This window comes from Anomaloglossus baeobatrachus, chromosome 11 (assembly GCF_048569485.1).
Source record: "Anomaloglossus baeobatrachus isolate aAnoBae1 chromosome 11, aAnoBae1.hap1, whole genome shotgun sequence".
Taxonomy (NCBI): Eukaryota; Metazoa; Chordata; class Amphibia; order Anura; family Aromobatidae; genus Anomaloglossus; species Anomaloglossus baeobatrachus.
Genome location: NC_134363.1, coordinates 121,054,644 through 121,070,218, shown reverse-complemented (window position 1 = coordinate 121,070,218; position 15,575 = coordinate 121,054,644). Strand labels below are relative to the sequence as shown.

Below are 15,575 nucleotides of genomic sequence, written 5' to 3'. Positions count from 1 at the left end.
AGTGAGTACTAAAGTGGTCCCTGACCATCCCAACGGCACCTCCCCGACACTATCACCGAGTCCCGCGGCATTCCCCCTACCCATGGAGGGGTTAAACATCTGGCTGCCCACACCATCGCCACCGGGTACTCCCCATTGCAGCGGTGGTACTACACCTTACCACGCTCCCCGGGTGGCGTCACAAACTTTACACACCATCCCCTGTAAATACACCCCACCCCCCTTTATTTCGGGGGGCCACGCGACCCCGACCCTTGGGTCCGGAGACCCCTCGAGCCACCGCGGATCCGGATCCGAGCAGCAGCAGCAGGCTGCTGATGCGGGGGCGACACAGGTACATGACGGATGTGGAGACAGGAATAGGAGAAACCAGATTCTGAGAGAAACGTAGAAATTGGGAACAGGGAAGAGTTAGATTAGTGAGTTGAGGTGATTGGCCTGTCTGAAGATATGTGTGTTTTAGGACATACTTAAAAATGTGGGGGCTAGATATTAGTCTGATTGTCTGGGATTGTGCATTTGTACCGCACCAGTAGAAGCAGCCGAGCTGCTCGGATCCGGGTTCGCTGTGGCTCGAGGGTCTCCGGACCCGGGGGTCATGCGACCACTCGAATGAAAAGCGGGTATTTACAGGGGAGTGATAGTTCATGACGCCACCCGTGGTGTGTGGTAATTAGGAGTACCACCGCTGCTGTTGGAAGTACCTGGGGATGATGGAACGGGGCAGCAAGGTGTTGGAACCCTCCATGGGTAGGGGATGCCCCGGGACTCGGTGAAGGGGGGTATGCCGTGGGGATGCAGAAGTCACTCTCGTACTCACTCAGTTCATAAGCAGACACCGACAACCGGGTAAACCAAGTCTCTGGGTACCGCTGCCGCTGAGGGAAGCTCGTCCGGATCCCGTCCCCAAGTGGTGCTGCCTGGTGGTCCGTGACCTGCCTCCTGGCACTTAGTTTAGACTTCAACTTGATGGCCCGGTAGCTTGGAACTAGCTGGGCCCCGCTCCCTACTATGGCTAAGTATGGGAGCTTGCTCTCAGGGCTCACGCTTGGGATTTTCTGGACCGTTTTGGTTGGAAAGTCCTATCCCCCTCGTTTTGCTATTGACCCAATTCTGGAGCGGGTGGGAACGGATCATGAAGACTCCTTTCGTCTCAGGTGAATTGTTGGGTTGCCTGAAGCTACTCCCCGACCTAGGGTCCATGTACCTCATCGTGCCTTCGGTCCCGGACCGGTGACAGAGCCAGGCTGCCGGCTGTCCTCCTCGACGTGTCCGAGCACCTCGCCACAATCCCCTGCAACTGGGGGTCCGACTCCTCTAGGCCCAGACCACCGTCTGCAACCTAGGCAGTACTTCTGGAGTCCCCACTCCCGACTTCCTCTGAGCTCCTCTCAGCTCGAGGTCTACTTCCACCTCCTTCTCCACTCACTGACTAACTCTCTCCGACTGACTAGTCCAGGGGTGTCACACATTCCAGAAAACTGGCGCAGCATGAGAGAAGTCTTGAAAACAGAAGTGGGAGGTTCTGATTATTGAGGATGTGAATCTTAGATCAGTTGCAGACCAGAGAGCACCGGTAGGGAGATAGTCAGAGATGAGGGAGAAAATATATGGTGATACTTCTGTGGCGAGCGATATAAGATTGTATTGTATTCTGTAGCGGATTGGTTACCAGTGCAATGCTGGCACAAGGTGGAGGCGTTAGTGTAGTGGCTGATCAGAAACATGAACCTGACTGACAAATTCAGGACGGATTGGAAATGAGAAAGTTGGGTAGATAGAGACTGACCAGCAGAGAGTTGCAGTTGTCCAGAGGAGAATGAATAAGAACCACAGTAAAGCTTTTGCAATTTCAATGATGAGAAAAGGTCAGATTATGAAGATGTATTTAAATGGAATCTGTCACTAGGACTAACCCTCCTAAACCGTCTATATATGCACGTAGGTTATAGGCAGCTGAATAAAATGATGCCTTGATATCTGCGTTCCGTTGTCTTATTCCTGAGAAATCCATGTTTTTCACTATATGTAAATGAGCTGTTCCAGGCTACGGGCCGGACACTGATCTGCGTGAGAATCTGACTCCAGAGATTATTTGTAATAAAAGGGCGAGTTACCAGTGTGAGACATGTAACAAAAACACATTTGCTGCAGCATTCACAGCTCTGCTGTGTTACAACCATATTGTCACAATGGCTGCCTGTGAGATGGAAGCTGAAGCCCTGAGAGTTCTGCACAGACATCAGGAGAGCCGAGAGTGACCATCACATATCACACTGGTAACTGCCCTGCTGGGCAAGTTCCAAACGCTATTAAAGGGAACCTGTCAGGTGCAATATGCAGCCAGATCCACAAGCAGTTCTGGGTACATATGGCTAATCCCTGCCTAACCATCCATGTATCTAATAGCATAGATAAAGAGATCTTTAGACAAAGTATTTCTAAAGATTCTTTACAATATGCTAATCAGGCCAGGGACTAGTCCCAAGGGTGTTTCTTCCCCCGACTAGCCGCCCTTTTAGCATGTTAGTATACCCACAGGGACATACTTACATGCTTTTCAATGGAGCATCAACAGTGGTGATGCATGTACCTGTGTCCGCGGTGAACTCTGAGCTGAAAGTCAGGTACTTTCGGTTATGCGCACTAGACCTGTCTGAAGCTGGGACGCGTACACCCGGCTTCATACTGCACATAACCGGAAGTGCCCGGCATTCAGCTCAGCAGACACAGGTATGCGCATCACCGCTGGTGACGCTGCATTGAATAGCATGTTAGTATGCCCTTGTGGGTATACTAACATGCTAAGAGGGCGGACTAGTCGGGGGAAGTCAGGGTGTCACAGAGAACTGCACTCCTTTCTCTTACAGTGCAGAACTCACCCTCCATGGTTCTGGGATCCTAACTTTTGGTATTGCTCCATCAGCATTCAAATCCTAACCACACCTCACACAACACCCTGCCAGGCACACCAGTGGGTGGTCTAGCTGGAAAAGGGCCACCCGCCTAGGGGTCAGATAGGCTGGTGGGAGGGACATAGTCAGTTGAGTGGTAGCCCTCAGAGAGTGAGGAGCTGAGGGAGTTGGAGCTCTCTGGGAGACTTTGACTAGGTCGCAGACGGTGCTCTGGGACCGGTGGAGTCGGAGACCCGGTCGCAGGGTTTTGGAGAAGGGTGCCCAGACTTAGTTTTGGAGAACGGTCGGCACCGGAAAATCTAGTAACCGGACAAGCACGGCGGGGTACTGGACCCTAGATCAGGGAGTAGCTTCACGCAACCTGATAATTCACCTGTGGAGGATAGTCTCTTTATGGACTTTTCCCAAGAGCTCAGAGATCGAAGGCACCAGCACAACGAGGGGGGATAGGGCTTTCCAGCTTATGCGGCCCACTGAGATCCCAAGTGTCAGCCATCGAGAGCACGGCTTCTCTAACTAATTGTAGGGAGCGGGACCCCGAAAGCTTCAGGCTGAGAGGTCACTTAGAACATCTAAATATAGTGCATGGAGGCAGGTCCAGAACCATCAGCAATACCAACGGGGACGGATTCCTGGATGGGCTACCCTGAGCTGCAGCGACACCTAGAGACTTGGTTTACTCCAGTCCCGGGGCCTACCCTACCCGTGGAGAGAATGTTATTTGGCTGCCCCGCTCCATCTCCCCCGGGTACTCCCATCGGCAGCGGTGGTACTCCCCTTACCACAAACCACGGGTGGCGTCACGAACACTAATCCCCCTGTAAATAGCCCCTTTCATTTTCGGTGCCCGTGAGCCCCCGGGTCCGGAGACCCTCGTGCCACAGTAACCCCGGTTCCGAGCAGTCCGACTGCTGCAGGGGCGGTACAGTAACACCCATGGGACTAGTCCCCGCGCTCATTAGCATATTATAAAGAATCTTTAAAAATACTTTTTCTAAAGATCTCTTTATGTGTGCTACTAGATACAGGGACGGTTAGACAGGGATTAGCAATATACACCCAGAACTGCTTGTGGTTCTGGCTACATATTGCACCTGACAGGTTCCCTTTAACCTGAAGATTAACCCCATATCTGCAGGTTAATAGCGCTATTTCATGTGACAGTTTCCCTTTAGAGAGACACTCCCGTTATTTTTTTATTCTTGAAATCTATGTAAATGTTACTGTAGAGTTAGCGTTTTGATATCCTCACCTATCGCCATCGCTCCAGAATCCAGCGCCGCTCCAGTTCTCTTCGGAGACTCGTGACGGCTATTCTGACTCTTCATATCACACTGGGGTTTATGTGTGAACTGGAAGATGCTTTTACAAAAAAGTCTAAGGAATGAGGCTCAAAACGAGGCTCCATAGAGTTATATTGTAAAAGCGCCTTTAGGCTCACACATAGAGCGGTGTGATGCTGGTCGGGATAGAAGTCATGTGACTGAAAAGAGAACTGGAGCTGCGCTGGGAACTGGAGAAGATGGCAATTGGTGAGGATATCATTACACTGTCATATACACGGTTAGAGAAGGAAGAAGCACGCCCGTTATTTTTTTAACATCAGATTGGTCCATATCCACCTCTTCCAATCAACCAATCAGCCTGCAACGTCTTCATTGTGTAACATGCCTGGTATTAAAGCTTCATTAATGAGAAATTAATGGTCTAGCCAGTAATTTTATAGTCCTGCAAAATCCCTTTATGCCTTTGCCCCCTCTCACCATTGTCTGCAAAGCAGTCTTTCCACTATGGTAATCCGGATCTGGTAATGGTATGGTAATCCGCATCTGTTGCCTGTGCCTGACTTTGTAGTGTGAAGGGCTCGTCCAGCACCGCTCACATCTGCATGGTAAGTGAGCAGTGCCGATGACCCCACACACCACCTGCGACACGGGCATAGTCACCAGGTATCGCACACGTGTCTTATTTAAAAAAAAGAGGACATGTGCATGATACCTGCTGATGGCGTCATCATGGGAGGGATTCGTAGCTCCAATAGCGGCACTACTCACGATGCATCGGACAGCCCCTTTCATTTGTAAAATGCTTTGCGCATAAATTGTTGATAACAGTGTAACCTTAAAACTGTTAATTTGTAGGACTTTTCGACAAGTGTTCACAGCGACCTACTTTGAGCTGTCACAGAACATACATCTATAGACTAGACATATAATATCTTTGTTTCTGAAATTTACGCCACATATTCACATCATTATCAATACTCACACTGCAGCACTCATCAGTTTTTAGCATTTTTAATAAACAACGACCAATGTAATACTTTATATTACATATTCATCAAAGTTGACAGAATCCAGCTAACGTCTGAGCACCGATGCTCGTCATTCACCCATCTGTACAACGTCCCCTTCCCAGAGTTATACATTGCACGATTATTATAGGGAAAGGTGTATGTAGCAATATGTACACTCCGCGCCCGGCAGGACAGGTTTGGTATTGACATGATGAGATTACAGTGTTCTTGTCTTTATGTCCTTTATGGCAACAGTTCCACAATTTATAAGTCTCCGTATAGGTGGATGAATCCTCAATGCTGATATTTCAGAGCTTATTTCTTGCCTCGGCCACTCAACACCAGCACAACAATCAGTCCAACAACGAGCAGGAACATCGCGATGGATAATATGACTGTAATCACCACCATCCCACCACTACGCCTAAAGTCAGATGGTGGCGCCAGCAAAACTGTAAGGAAAGGAAAGTTGGTAATTTCATATGTACTGTACATAACATCATATATATTTCATGTCATCTGTGATCAGGGATGAGTTTTGTATTCACTAGTGACCATGACTGAGAGTGACCACCACCAGATACCATGTGCCCCTCACTCTGCTGGAGGGTAGGGAACTAGCTTGGGGGAGGATGAGTTTACTGAAAAGGTGCCCATCAGTGATAGATAGGAGACATGGAAAGCTGGCTCCTATCACTTCTGCATTGGGAGTTGATGTTATATCTACTGATACCTTCCAGGTCATCACCTGTCCTAGTGAGAAAAGGGCCTAATATCTGTCGACCACTCCCATGACCCAGCTGGAACCAAATGATAACATTTTTCTCTAAGTGACAGGATTGCTTTCTAATTACTGATAAGGCCGCTTTACACGCTACGACGTCGCTCAAGTGATCTCGTTGGGGGTCACCGAATTTGTGACGCACATCCGGCCGCTTTAGTGATGTCGTTGCGTGTGACACCTATGAGCGATTTTGAATCGTCACAAAAACGTTCAAAATCGCTAATCGGTGACATCCCCCCCTAATTCCCAATTATCGTTGCTGCTGCAGGTACGATGTAGTTCGTTGTTCCTGCGGCAGCACACATCGCTACGTGTGACACCACAGGAACGAGGAACCTCACCTTACCTGCAGCTGCCGGCAATGAGGAAGGAAGGAGGTGGGCGGGATGTTACGTCCCGCTCATCTCCGCCCCTCCGCTTCTAGTGGGCGTCCGCTTAGTGACGTCACTGTGACACCGAACAAACCGCCCCCTTAGAAAGGAGGCGGTTCGCCGGCCACAGTGATGTCGCTAGGCAGGTAAGTAGTGTGACGGGTGTTAGCGATGTTGTGTGCCACGGGCAACGATTTGCCCGTGACGCACAACCGACGGGGGAGGGTACGCACGCTAGCGATATCGGTAACAATATCACAGTGTGTAAAGTGGCCTATAGATTTCAACTGGTGTCATGACTTTCCTTGGATTTTTGCATCTCTCTTTCTTCATATATTCAATACTTGTTACTTGTGTCATCTCTAATTATTACACATAACTTAATTATCGACATGTGGGGAATGGTTTTCTTATGTTATAAAAATATATATAATTGGATAGTTAAAGGGAACCTGTCAGCAGATTTGGGGCCTATAAACTGCGGCCACCATCAGTGGACTCTTATATACAGCATTCTAACATGCTGTATATAAGAGCCCCGGCCGCTGTGTAGAACATAAAAATCACTTTATAATACATACCTTATCAGTCGGTGATGAGCAGATGGGTCAGATGGGCGTCTCCGTTCTCCAAGTGTGGTGCCTCCTCTTTTGGCCATGTTTGTCCTCCATCTTCTGAAGGTAGTGTGGATGACGCGTCCTACATCGTCCACACAAGCCGACACTAGGGTCCTGCGCAGGCTCACTTTGATGTGCCCTGAGCAGGACCTCAATGCCGGCCTGTGTGGATGACATATGACGCGTCAGCACCCAGGCTTCAGAAGATGGAGGACAAAAATGACCAAAAGAGGAGGCGCCGCACCCGGAGAACGGAGACGCCCATCCAACCCATCTGTTTCACACCAACCATTTAGGTAAGTATTATACAGTGATTTTTACATTCTACACCGCATCCTGGGCTCTTATATACAGCATGTTAGAATGCTGTATATAAGGGCTCACTGATGGTGGTCACAGCTTATAGTCACCAAATCTGGTGACAGGTTCCCTTTAATGAAAAAGCAGGGGGTAGAGAAAGAGGGGAATAGTGAGTTCACCAGATACAAATCATCCATGAACGAGTGAGGTACAAGGAATTCAAAAATGATGAAAAAATCCAACATCCTCTAAAATTGTAGATCGAGACATCGCCTTTATTTTCGTCATTTAGGCCCCTTTCACACGTCAGTGATTCTGGTACGTTTGTGCTTTTTTTAAAACGTACCAGAATCACTGACATACGCAGACCCATTATAATGAATGGGTCTGCTCACACGTCAGTGATTTTTCACTGCACGTGTCTCCGTGCGGCGTACCCGCGTGTGCGTGATTGCCGCACGGAGACATGTCCATTTTTTTCTGGCATCACTAATGTTCCATGGACCACGCAGTGGTGTGATCCGTGAAACACGTACCAGAAAAAAACGTGCTTTTAAAATAAAAATCATTTTTACTCACCCGGCGTCCAGCGATGTCCTCTGCAGCCCGTGCAGCTTGCTGCTTCTGAGCCGGCTCATTATTGTCGCGCATATTCATTATGCGCGACACAGCCGACCCGGAAGCAGCTGCTGTGGGGGTCACCGCCGGCCGGATGCTGCACCGCGGGAGCGATCAGCACCATGGACAGCGGGAGCGCGCACAGGTGAGTTGTTTTCTAAGTGCAATCACGGGCCACGGAGAACGGAGCCCGGATTGCACTTAGACAACCCACGTGTGCCGTGAATCACGGCACACGCAGGGACATGTGCGTGTTTTACACGCCAGTGAAAAACGTCACTGTTTTTCACTGACGTGTGAAACGGGCCTAAAAGTGATCCAAAAACATCAAAAACAGATGGACAGTAAAGGTAGACAAAACTCCATGTGTTTCGAGCAACAAATGTCCTTAATCAAGACATAGTCTCACAATTTGACAGAAAGTTACAAAAGAGGCAAATTATAAATCGTGGGTAATTGGTCAAAGGGCAGAGAAACCATAGACAAAATAATAACCATATAATTACCTAAAAGTGGATTTCTTTCTATCAATTTTAATGATGAAAATAAAGGCAATGTTTTATTCTACAATTTTGGCAGATGCTGGATTCTCCTCATTATTTTTACATAATTGGATAGTTCTTTGCATTGTTTTGATATTTTTTGTTTTCATACTCAATTTTTTGCACTTACCGGTTTTGGTCGCGAATGTAACTTTATTGAAGTCTGCTCCATTAATAGTATACCAGGCACTGTAAATGAAATCAAATCGTATACCAATTATACATTGGTCAAATTATTCTTAGAATTATTTTTTTGTTTACATAATAAAAATAAAAATGATTGTCAGTGATACTCACGTGTAGGTTAGGTTTGGTTGTAAGCCAACAACTTGGTAACCGACATTGACGGTCGCCACATTGCCATTTTGGGAGTCGTTGACTATTATAAGGTCACGTCTCAAACGGCATTGTGGCATTGTAAACGGGGTCGCTGCAGGGAGAAATAAGGTTGATGTTACAAACACTAAAGAAGGTACTAAAACAATGAAAAAAATTGTTAACAATGCGATAAATACTTGTTGTATACCCGGTTGAGGCTGGATGATCTACAGCTCTACTTTGAACCCAAAATGTTATGTTGGGTGATCTTCTCACATGGCATCAGCAATGTGAAAAATAACTTATGAAAACCAGCATGAAATGGAAAAATGGTGGCTGTGCCTAGCACGGGATACAACAAATCAAAAAGGTCCATGGAGCCTCTGTTAGGAGTCTCAACACGGAAACCAGCCAGATATCCCTCCGGGAAGGACCTAGCCAAGCAGTGTCTCTTTTTAGGAGACCACCATAACCACCATATTAATTGGCCCCTTTAGTCAATATCCAGCTCTTGACGAGTTTAAAGATATGACAAGGGAAATACCAAGGCCAGATATCCATCCACAGACAGCTGTTTCGGGGTATTGCCCCTCATCAGTGTGGAGTAGGATTCTGGCCAGGTGGGAGCAATGCCTAGTAGACCAAAAAGACAAAACAATCACTGATCTTGGGGAGATCAGCCAGAGAAAAAACACTGACGGCAGCCAGCGAAGGCGCTCAACACAGTGAAATCCTAGGTGCATTGCCCCCTGGGAAGTATGCAAATCAAAAAGGTCCGTGGAGCCTCTGTTGGGAGTCTCGACACGGAAAATAGCCAGATATCCCTTCGGGAAGGTACGGGATACAAACAGAAGCAACGCACCGACATCTTGCCTTATGACGGACTATGGTGGTGCAAGGAGAATGCAAACATTCAGCAGCACGCCACACTTACACCGCCGGACACTTGTAATGGTGCACTGTTCACCCAAGAAGAAGTAAGAGGATGAGCTGAAGAAATATCCCAACAAGGCTTATCCTCTTGAACAAATTGCTAAGTCAAGAAATTCAGAATTGTTTATACGGAGCAATAGAAGTTGAGCGCAGTCCATACCTTGAGTGGCATTGCCGCCTATGTTCAGTGTTGCACTCTGCAATGAGTATTTGCAAGCGGACGGTAATGCTATGATAGCAGTGTAGCCCAGGGGATTGTCGACAATGCCAGTGGCGAGAGTTGTGTTATCCTCTGTAGTGAAAGAAAGAAAAAAGAAATTAATACACAAAAATCAGGCCTCGTTTCATGAATGTTTTTCATCAGTGTTTGATCAGTGTCAGTTTTTACCATTAGCGTTTCATTAGTTTTTCTTAATAGACTTTTTTTCCAACCTTCTGATCTGAAAGAGTCCATGAAAAAATGGACAACACACAGATGGTTCCCAGTGCGGTCTGATTATTTTCACAGACCCATAGACTTGTATGGGGGACACTGAGCCAAGACTCTGATCAAAATCGACATGTCTCCCTAATTTTGTGCAAACCACTGTCAGGACATATGAACAGCCTCCTAGACTTAATTATAAGTATTATATGTGAAAAACAGGGATAGAACTCGTACACGGAAACCGGACGTTGGAATGAGCCCTAAGGCTGCGTTTACATTAAGTTAACAAAAATTGATAAATATTTACCGATCAGCTGTTATTTAAAGGTCTGTTTAAAGAGACAGACCGGCGTAATAGACCGGCCAGCGCACATAGTCTGCCATGGTTCTCCGTATTCAATACACACAACAAAGCGCTGCCAAGAATGAGGATCTTTTGGAGAAATTAGATCATTTCACACAACGAAGGAGCGTTTTTCTCTAGTGATCGGCAGCCACTTTACACAATTTTCCCAGGAATCTTGATTCACGATAATCATGTACCCAAATTATGTCTAAGGCCATGTGCCCACGGGAGAATGTACCTGCGGATTTTGCTGCGGAAAACCTGCAGATTTTCTAGATCTTTCAGATAAATCCGCAGGTTTACACAAGTACAGACACTCATGTTATCCTATGGGATTTGGGGAGTGCTGTATCAATGCTGCGGTTTTTGTGGCTGCGGAAAATTCTGCGTTTTTTGCGGCTGACGGAAATGCTGCAGATTTCCCGCAGCAGCACGTAACTGCATGTCAGTTAAGCTATGTGTCCACGGGAGAACCTACCTGCGGACTTTTCTGCAGGTATTTCCGCAGGTTCACGCAGCAACTCCCCGGAATCTGCAGCTATCCATTGATGCGGTATTTTTGCAGTATTGTTGCGGTAAACCAGTGGAAACAGTGCAGATTTCGTGCGGAATTCCTGTGGATTTCCCGCCCTGTATCTCCATAGTGGAAAGGCAGGAATTCCGCAGATAATTCCGCATGAATACTTGACATGCAGTTAAGTGCGGCTGCGGGACATCCGCATCATTTTCCACAGCCATAAATACTGCAGCATAGATACAGCACTCTTCAAATCCCATAGGATAAAATGGGAAGTGTCTGTATTTGCGTAAAACCTGCAGATTTATCTAGAAAATCTGCGGGTTTTACGCAGAAAAATCCGCAGGTACATTCTCCTATGGGCACATAGCCTTATTCATGCGGAATTATCTGCGGAATTCCTGCCTTTCCACTATGGAGATACAGGACGGAAAATCCACAGGAATTCCGCATGAAATCCGCAGTTGTGTTATTACAACAATTCCGCAGAAATACCGCATCAATGGATAGCTGCGGATACCAGGGAGTTGCTGCTTGAACCTGCGGAAATACCTGCAGAAAATTCCGCAGATACGATCTCCCGTGGGCACATGGCCTAAAGGCCCCGTCACACACAGAGATAAATCTTTGGCAGATCTGTGGTTGCAGTGAAATCATGGACATATTGTTCCATTTGTACACAGCCACAAACCTGGCACTGATTGTCCACAATTTCACTGCAACCACAGATCTGCCACAGATCTGCCACAGATCTGCCACAGATCTGCCACAGATCTGCCACAGATCTGCCACAGATCTGCCACAGATCTACCACAGATCTACCACAGATCTGCCACAGATCTGCCACAGATTTATCTCTGTGTGTGACAGGGCCTTTAGTGTTCAGGAAAAATTATTTTCCCATTTAGGTCATTATATTATTCCATGAAGTATGTGGATACCCACCTAACAGGGTGGCGTATAGGGGGATATCCACTATGGACTGATCCACAGCAAAATTCTACAGATTTGCTACAAATTACAACAATACACAAGGGTGAAATCCGAGACTTAAATTGACGTAATAAAAATGTGAATTCTCCGCAGGGCCGGTCATGAGATTTTATCAAATTTCAACCATAACACGCAACAAAAATTCTGCCTCAAAAATCCAGACCAAAAATCAACTGCACACCCTTCCTCCATGCACATACTCGTGCATGTACCTGTGATCAGGCTCTACATTGTCACACACGTCAGTCAATGTGCTTCCTATGTATATTCTGCAAATGCAGCTACAATTCCTTAAAGACTATGCAATAGCCAAAATGACAAACCAAATATTACATTTCTAATTCCATAAACATAAAAAAACAAAATAAAACTATTAATTTTGTATTAGCAAAAATCTACAGATCTGTAGCTGCTTCACTTACGTCCGTATGAGCTGGAAATGAGAAGCAAAGTGGAAAAGGTTAGAAGTAGCATGGTGCCTCCAAGGAGTAACTGCGCTTGTTCCCAGGTTGTAAGTAAAATGAAGAAAACATAGATACCTGTGTTACAAGACAGTTTCACCTGTCCCGAACCGACCAATCAGAGAGCAGAAGGGCAAAGAATGTGGATATGCTGGAAAATCACCACTTCCAACACACCCTGACCTCAGAAAGCATACCCTCACCCCCTTATCAGCCACCTATGTGTGTCCCCTTACACCCACATTATTATATACAGCCCCTGAGATAATAGATATCTTCACTCACATACTATTATGCATCATCGTCTGTTATTATGAAAAACACATAAGGACAGATTCATCAATGTATTTACACCAGAAAACTGAAGTAAAAGGCTTTAAAAAGATTTATTTATTTTTTTTAAATTGTGCAATTAGACATTGCACAAAAATGTATACATTTTTGGCGTTTTTACACCACTTTAAACAATTTTGCCAAAATGGGAGTCAGGATAAGGCGTGGCGTGACCACCCATCAAATTAAGCAAAAGTTCTGGCGCTTTTTACGCCTGAAATGCTAATCCAATCTAGGAGTAATCACTATATTCACTTGAGATTCTGCAGCAATTTTTTTTGTGAATATTGCATTGCTTGTTAGGAAAAACACAGCGTACAATATGTGCATTTTTTAATGTATTTTTAATGTGTTTTTATGTGCATTTTTCACTGTGGTTTTACTTACCCCTCCCCCCCTTACATTTGAATTGGTAAAAAACACTGCAAAAATGCTGAGCAAAATGGCACTGCAGATTTGTTAAAAAATCACATTGAAGGTTAAAATCCGCAAGGAAAAAAGCAGTAGGGGCAGGAGCTTTCAGAAAGTTAATTCATTTTACTGGAACTGTAAAATGCATCGTATGAACATTCCCTGATCCCAAGGTATGAATCTTACAAATGTAAAGCAGGGAAAATGGATTACTGACAGCTTTCATAAATATGTATGAAAAGTTTTAAAAACTGAAGGTGTGATTGGGAGAACAGGAGATGTGATCAGAAGAACTGGAGATCTGATCATGAGAAATGGACTTGTGATTGGGAGAACTGGACATGTTATCGGGAGAACAGGAGATGTGACCGGAAGAACTGGATATCTAATTGGGAGAAATGGACATGTGACTGGGAGAAATGGACATATGATCGGGAGAAATGGACATATGATCGGGAGAAATGGACATATGATCGGGAGAAATGGACATATGATCGGGAGAAATGGACATATGATCGGGAGAAATGGATATGTTGATTGTGAGAAATGGACATGTGATCGGGAAAACTGGATATGTGATCAGGAGAACTGGAGATGTTATCAGAAAAAATTGGAGATCTGATTGGGAGAAATAAACATGTGACTGGGAGAAATGGACATGTGATCGGGAGAACTGGATATGTGTTTGGGAGAACTGGAGATGTGATCAGGAGAAGTGGACATGTGATCGGAAGAACTGGACATGTGATCGGAAGAACTGGACATGTGATTAGGAGAACTGGACATGTAATCAGGAGAACTGGAGATGTGATCGGGAGAACTGGAGATGTGATCGGAAGAACTGGAGATGTGATAGGGAGAACTGGAGATGTGATCGGAAGAACTGGAGATGTGATCAGGAGAACTGGAGATGTGATCAGAAGAACTGGAGATGTGATCAGAAGAACTGGAGATGTAATCAGGAGAACTGGAGATGTGATCGGAAGAACTGGAGATGTAATCAGGAGAACTGGAGATGTGATCGGAAGAACTGGAGATGTGATAGGGAGAACTGGAGATGTGATCGGGAGAACTGGACATGTGATCGGAATAACTGGAGATGTAATCGGGAGAACTGGAGATGTGATTGGGAGAACTATAGATGTAATCGGGGGACTTGGAGATGTGATCGGGAGAACTGGACATGTGATCTGGAGAACTGGAGATATGATCGAGAGAACTACAGATGTGATTGGGAGAACTGGAGATGTGGGCGATGTGATCAGGAGAACTGGAGATGTGATCGGGACACCTAGAGATGTGATTGGGAGAACTACAGATGTGATCGGGAGAACTGGAGATGTGTTCGGGACACCTAGAGATGTGATCGGGAAAACTACAGATGTGATCGGGAGAAGTGGATATGTGATTGTGGGGACAGTTTGATATTGAGGATTAACATTCCTCAGGACTAAATACTGTATATGACTTCCAATATAAGCTGTGCTTCTGTAAAGAGGCTTACATTGTCAGTCAGCTGTTGGTGACTTTAAAGACGTTGTCCACTACTTTTACATTGATGGCCTATCCTTAGGATAGGTCCTCAATGTCTGATCGGCCGAGGTCCAACATCCTGCACCCCCGCTAATCAGCTGTCCTCGGTTTCAGTGGCCAGGAGCAGGTGGACGGAAATGCTCAATTCCGGAGCTTCTCCATCTTCTGCAGCTCGATACTGCACATCCGCCTCCTATTGATTTGAATGGAAGACAGATGTGCAGTACCCGGCCGCAGCCGCTATCCGAATACTGGGCAGATCCGGAACTGAGCATTTTCGGCAACCTGCTTGCGCCACTGTCATCGAGAACAGCTGATTGGCGGGGGTGCAGGGTGTCAGACCCTGGCTGATCAGACATTGATGACCTATCCTAAGGATAAGCCATCAACATAAAAGTATTGGATAACCTCTTTAATGAGGACATGTTATTTTAGCCATCACTTACAATTATTATATGATTTCATTCTTTCCTGTGTAAACCATTAGCAGGAATTTAATTTATTGATTTTTTTTATTATTCATGGACAATTAGTCCACATAATAGTCTAATTAGAGAACAAGAGCATGTACAATATCTACTATCCTCCTACAAATCAATATTGAGACGTTCAGAAGTCCGACAACATGTTATAATGCAGAGCTTGTGATGGATAAGTAACAGCAAATAACTTTTAGTTCATATGTAAATGAGGGGGCTTTGGTGCACCCTTGGCATGACCAAGAGTTCAGTGCACCATTACGCCTCATTATTGAGGGCCTTCCCCATTTCTAATTGATCTCGCTTACCAGAATGCTGCTGGTGTGTGTGAGCATGAGCATCGACACTGCCTGTGCAAGGCTGCGCACAGACATCATGGCT

The 15,575-nt window shown here is 45.9% G+C and overlaps 1 protein-coding gene across 1 annotated transcript; it reads right to left on the bottom strand.

The window, feature by feature from the left end:
- Positions 1 to 5,226: 5,226 nt before the first annotated feature.
- UPK2 (uroplakin 2) lies at positions 5,227 to 12,459 on the bottom strand. Its single transcript, XM_075328299.1, has 5 exons — positions 12,400 to 12,459; positions 9,855 to 9,986; positions 8,741 to 8,873; positions 8,574 to 8,632; positions 5,227 to 5,663 (listed from the first exon to the last, which is right to left on the bottom strand). Exons 1-5 carry the CDS (start codon positions 12,449 to 12,451, stop codon positions 5,527 to 5,529), a joined length of 513 nt encoding a protein of 170 aa, XP_075184414.1. The 5' UTR covers positions 12,452 to 12,459; the 3' UTR covers positions 5,227 to 5,526.
- Between the last annotated feature and the right edge of the window lie 3,116 nt (positions 12,460 to 15,575).

Bases quoted from the DNA above. Each gene is read 5' to 3' on its own strand.
- UPK2 (XM_075328299.1), bottom strand. From the start codon at position 12,451: ATGCTACTTCTAACCTTTTCCACTTTGCTTCTCATTTCCAGCTCATAC. The intron at 8,633-8,740 runs GTGAGTATCACT...TTTCATTTACAG, and splicing joins CAACCAAACCTAACCTACAC to TGCCTGGTATACTATTAATG. The intron at 5,664-8,573 runs GTAAGTGCAAAA...CTTTCCTTACAG, and splicing joins TACATTCGCGACCAAAACCG to TTTTGCTGGCGCCACCATCT.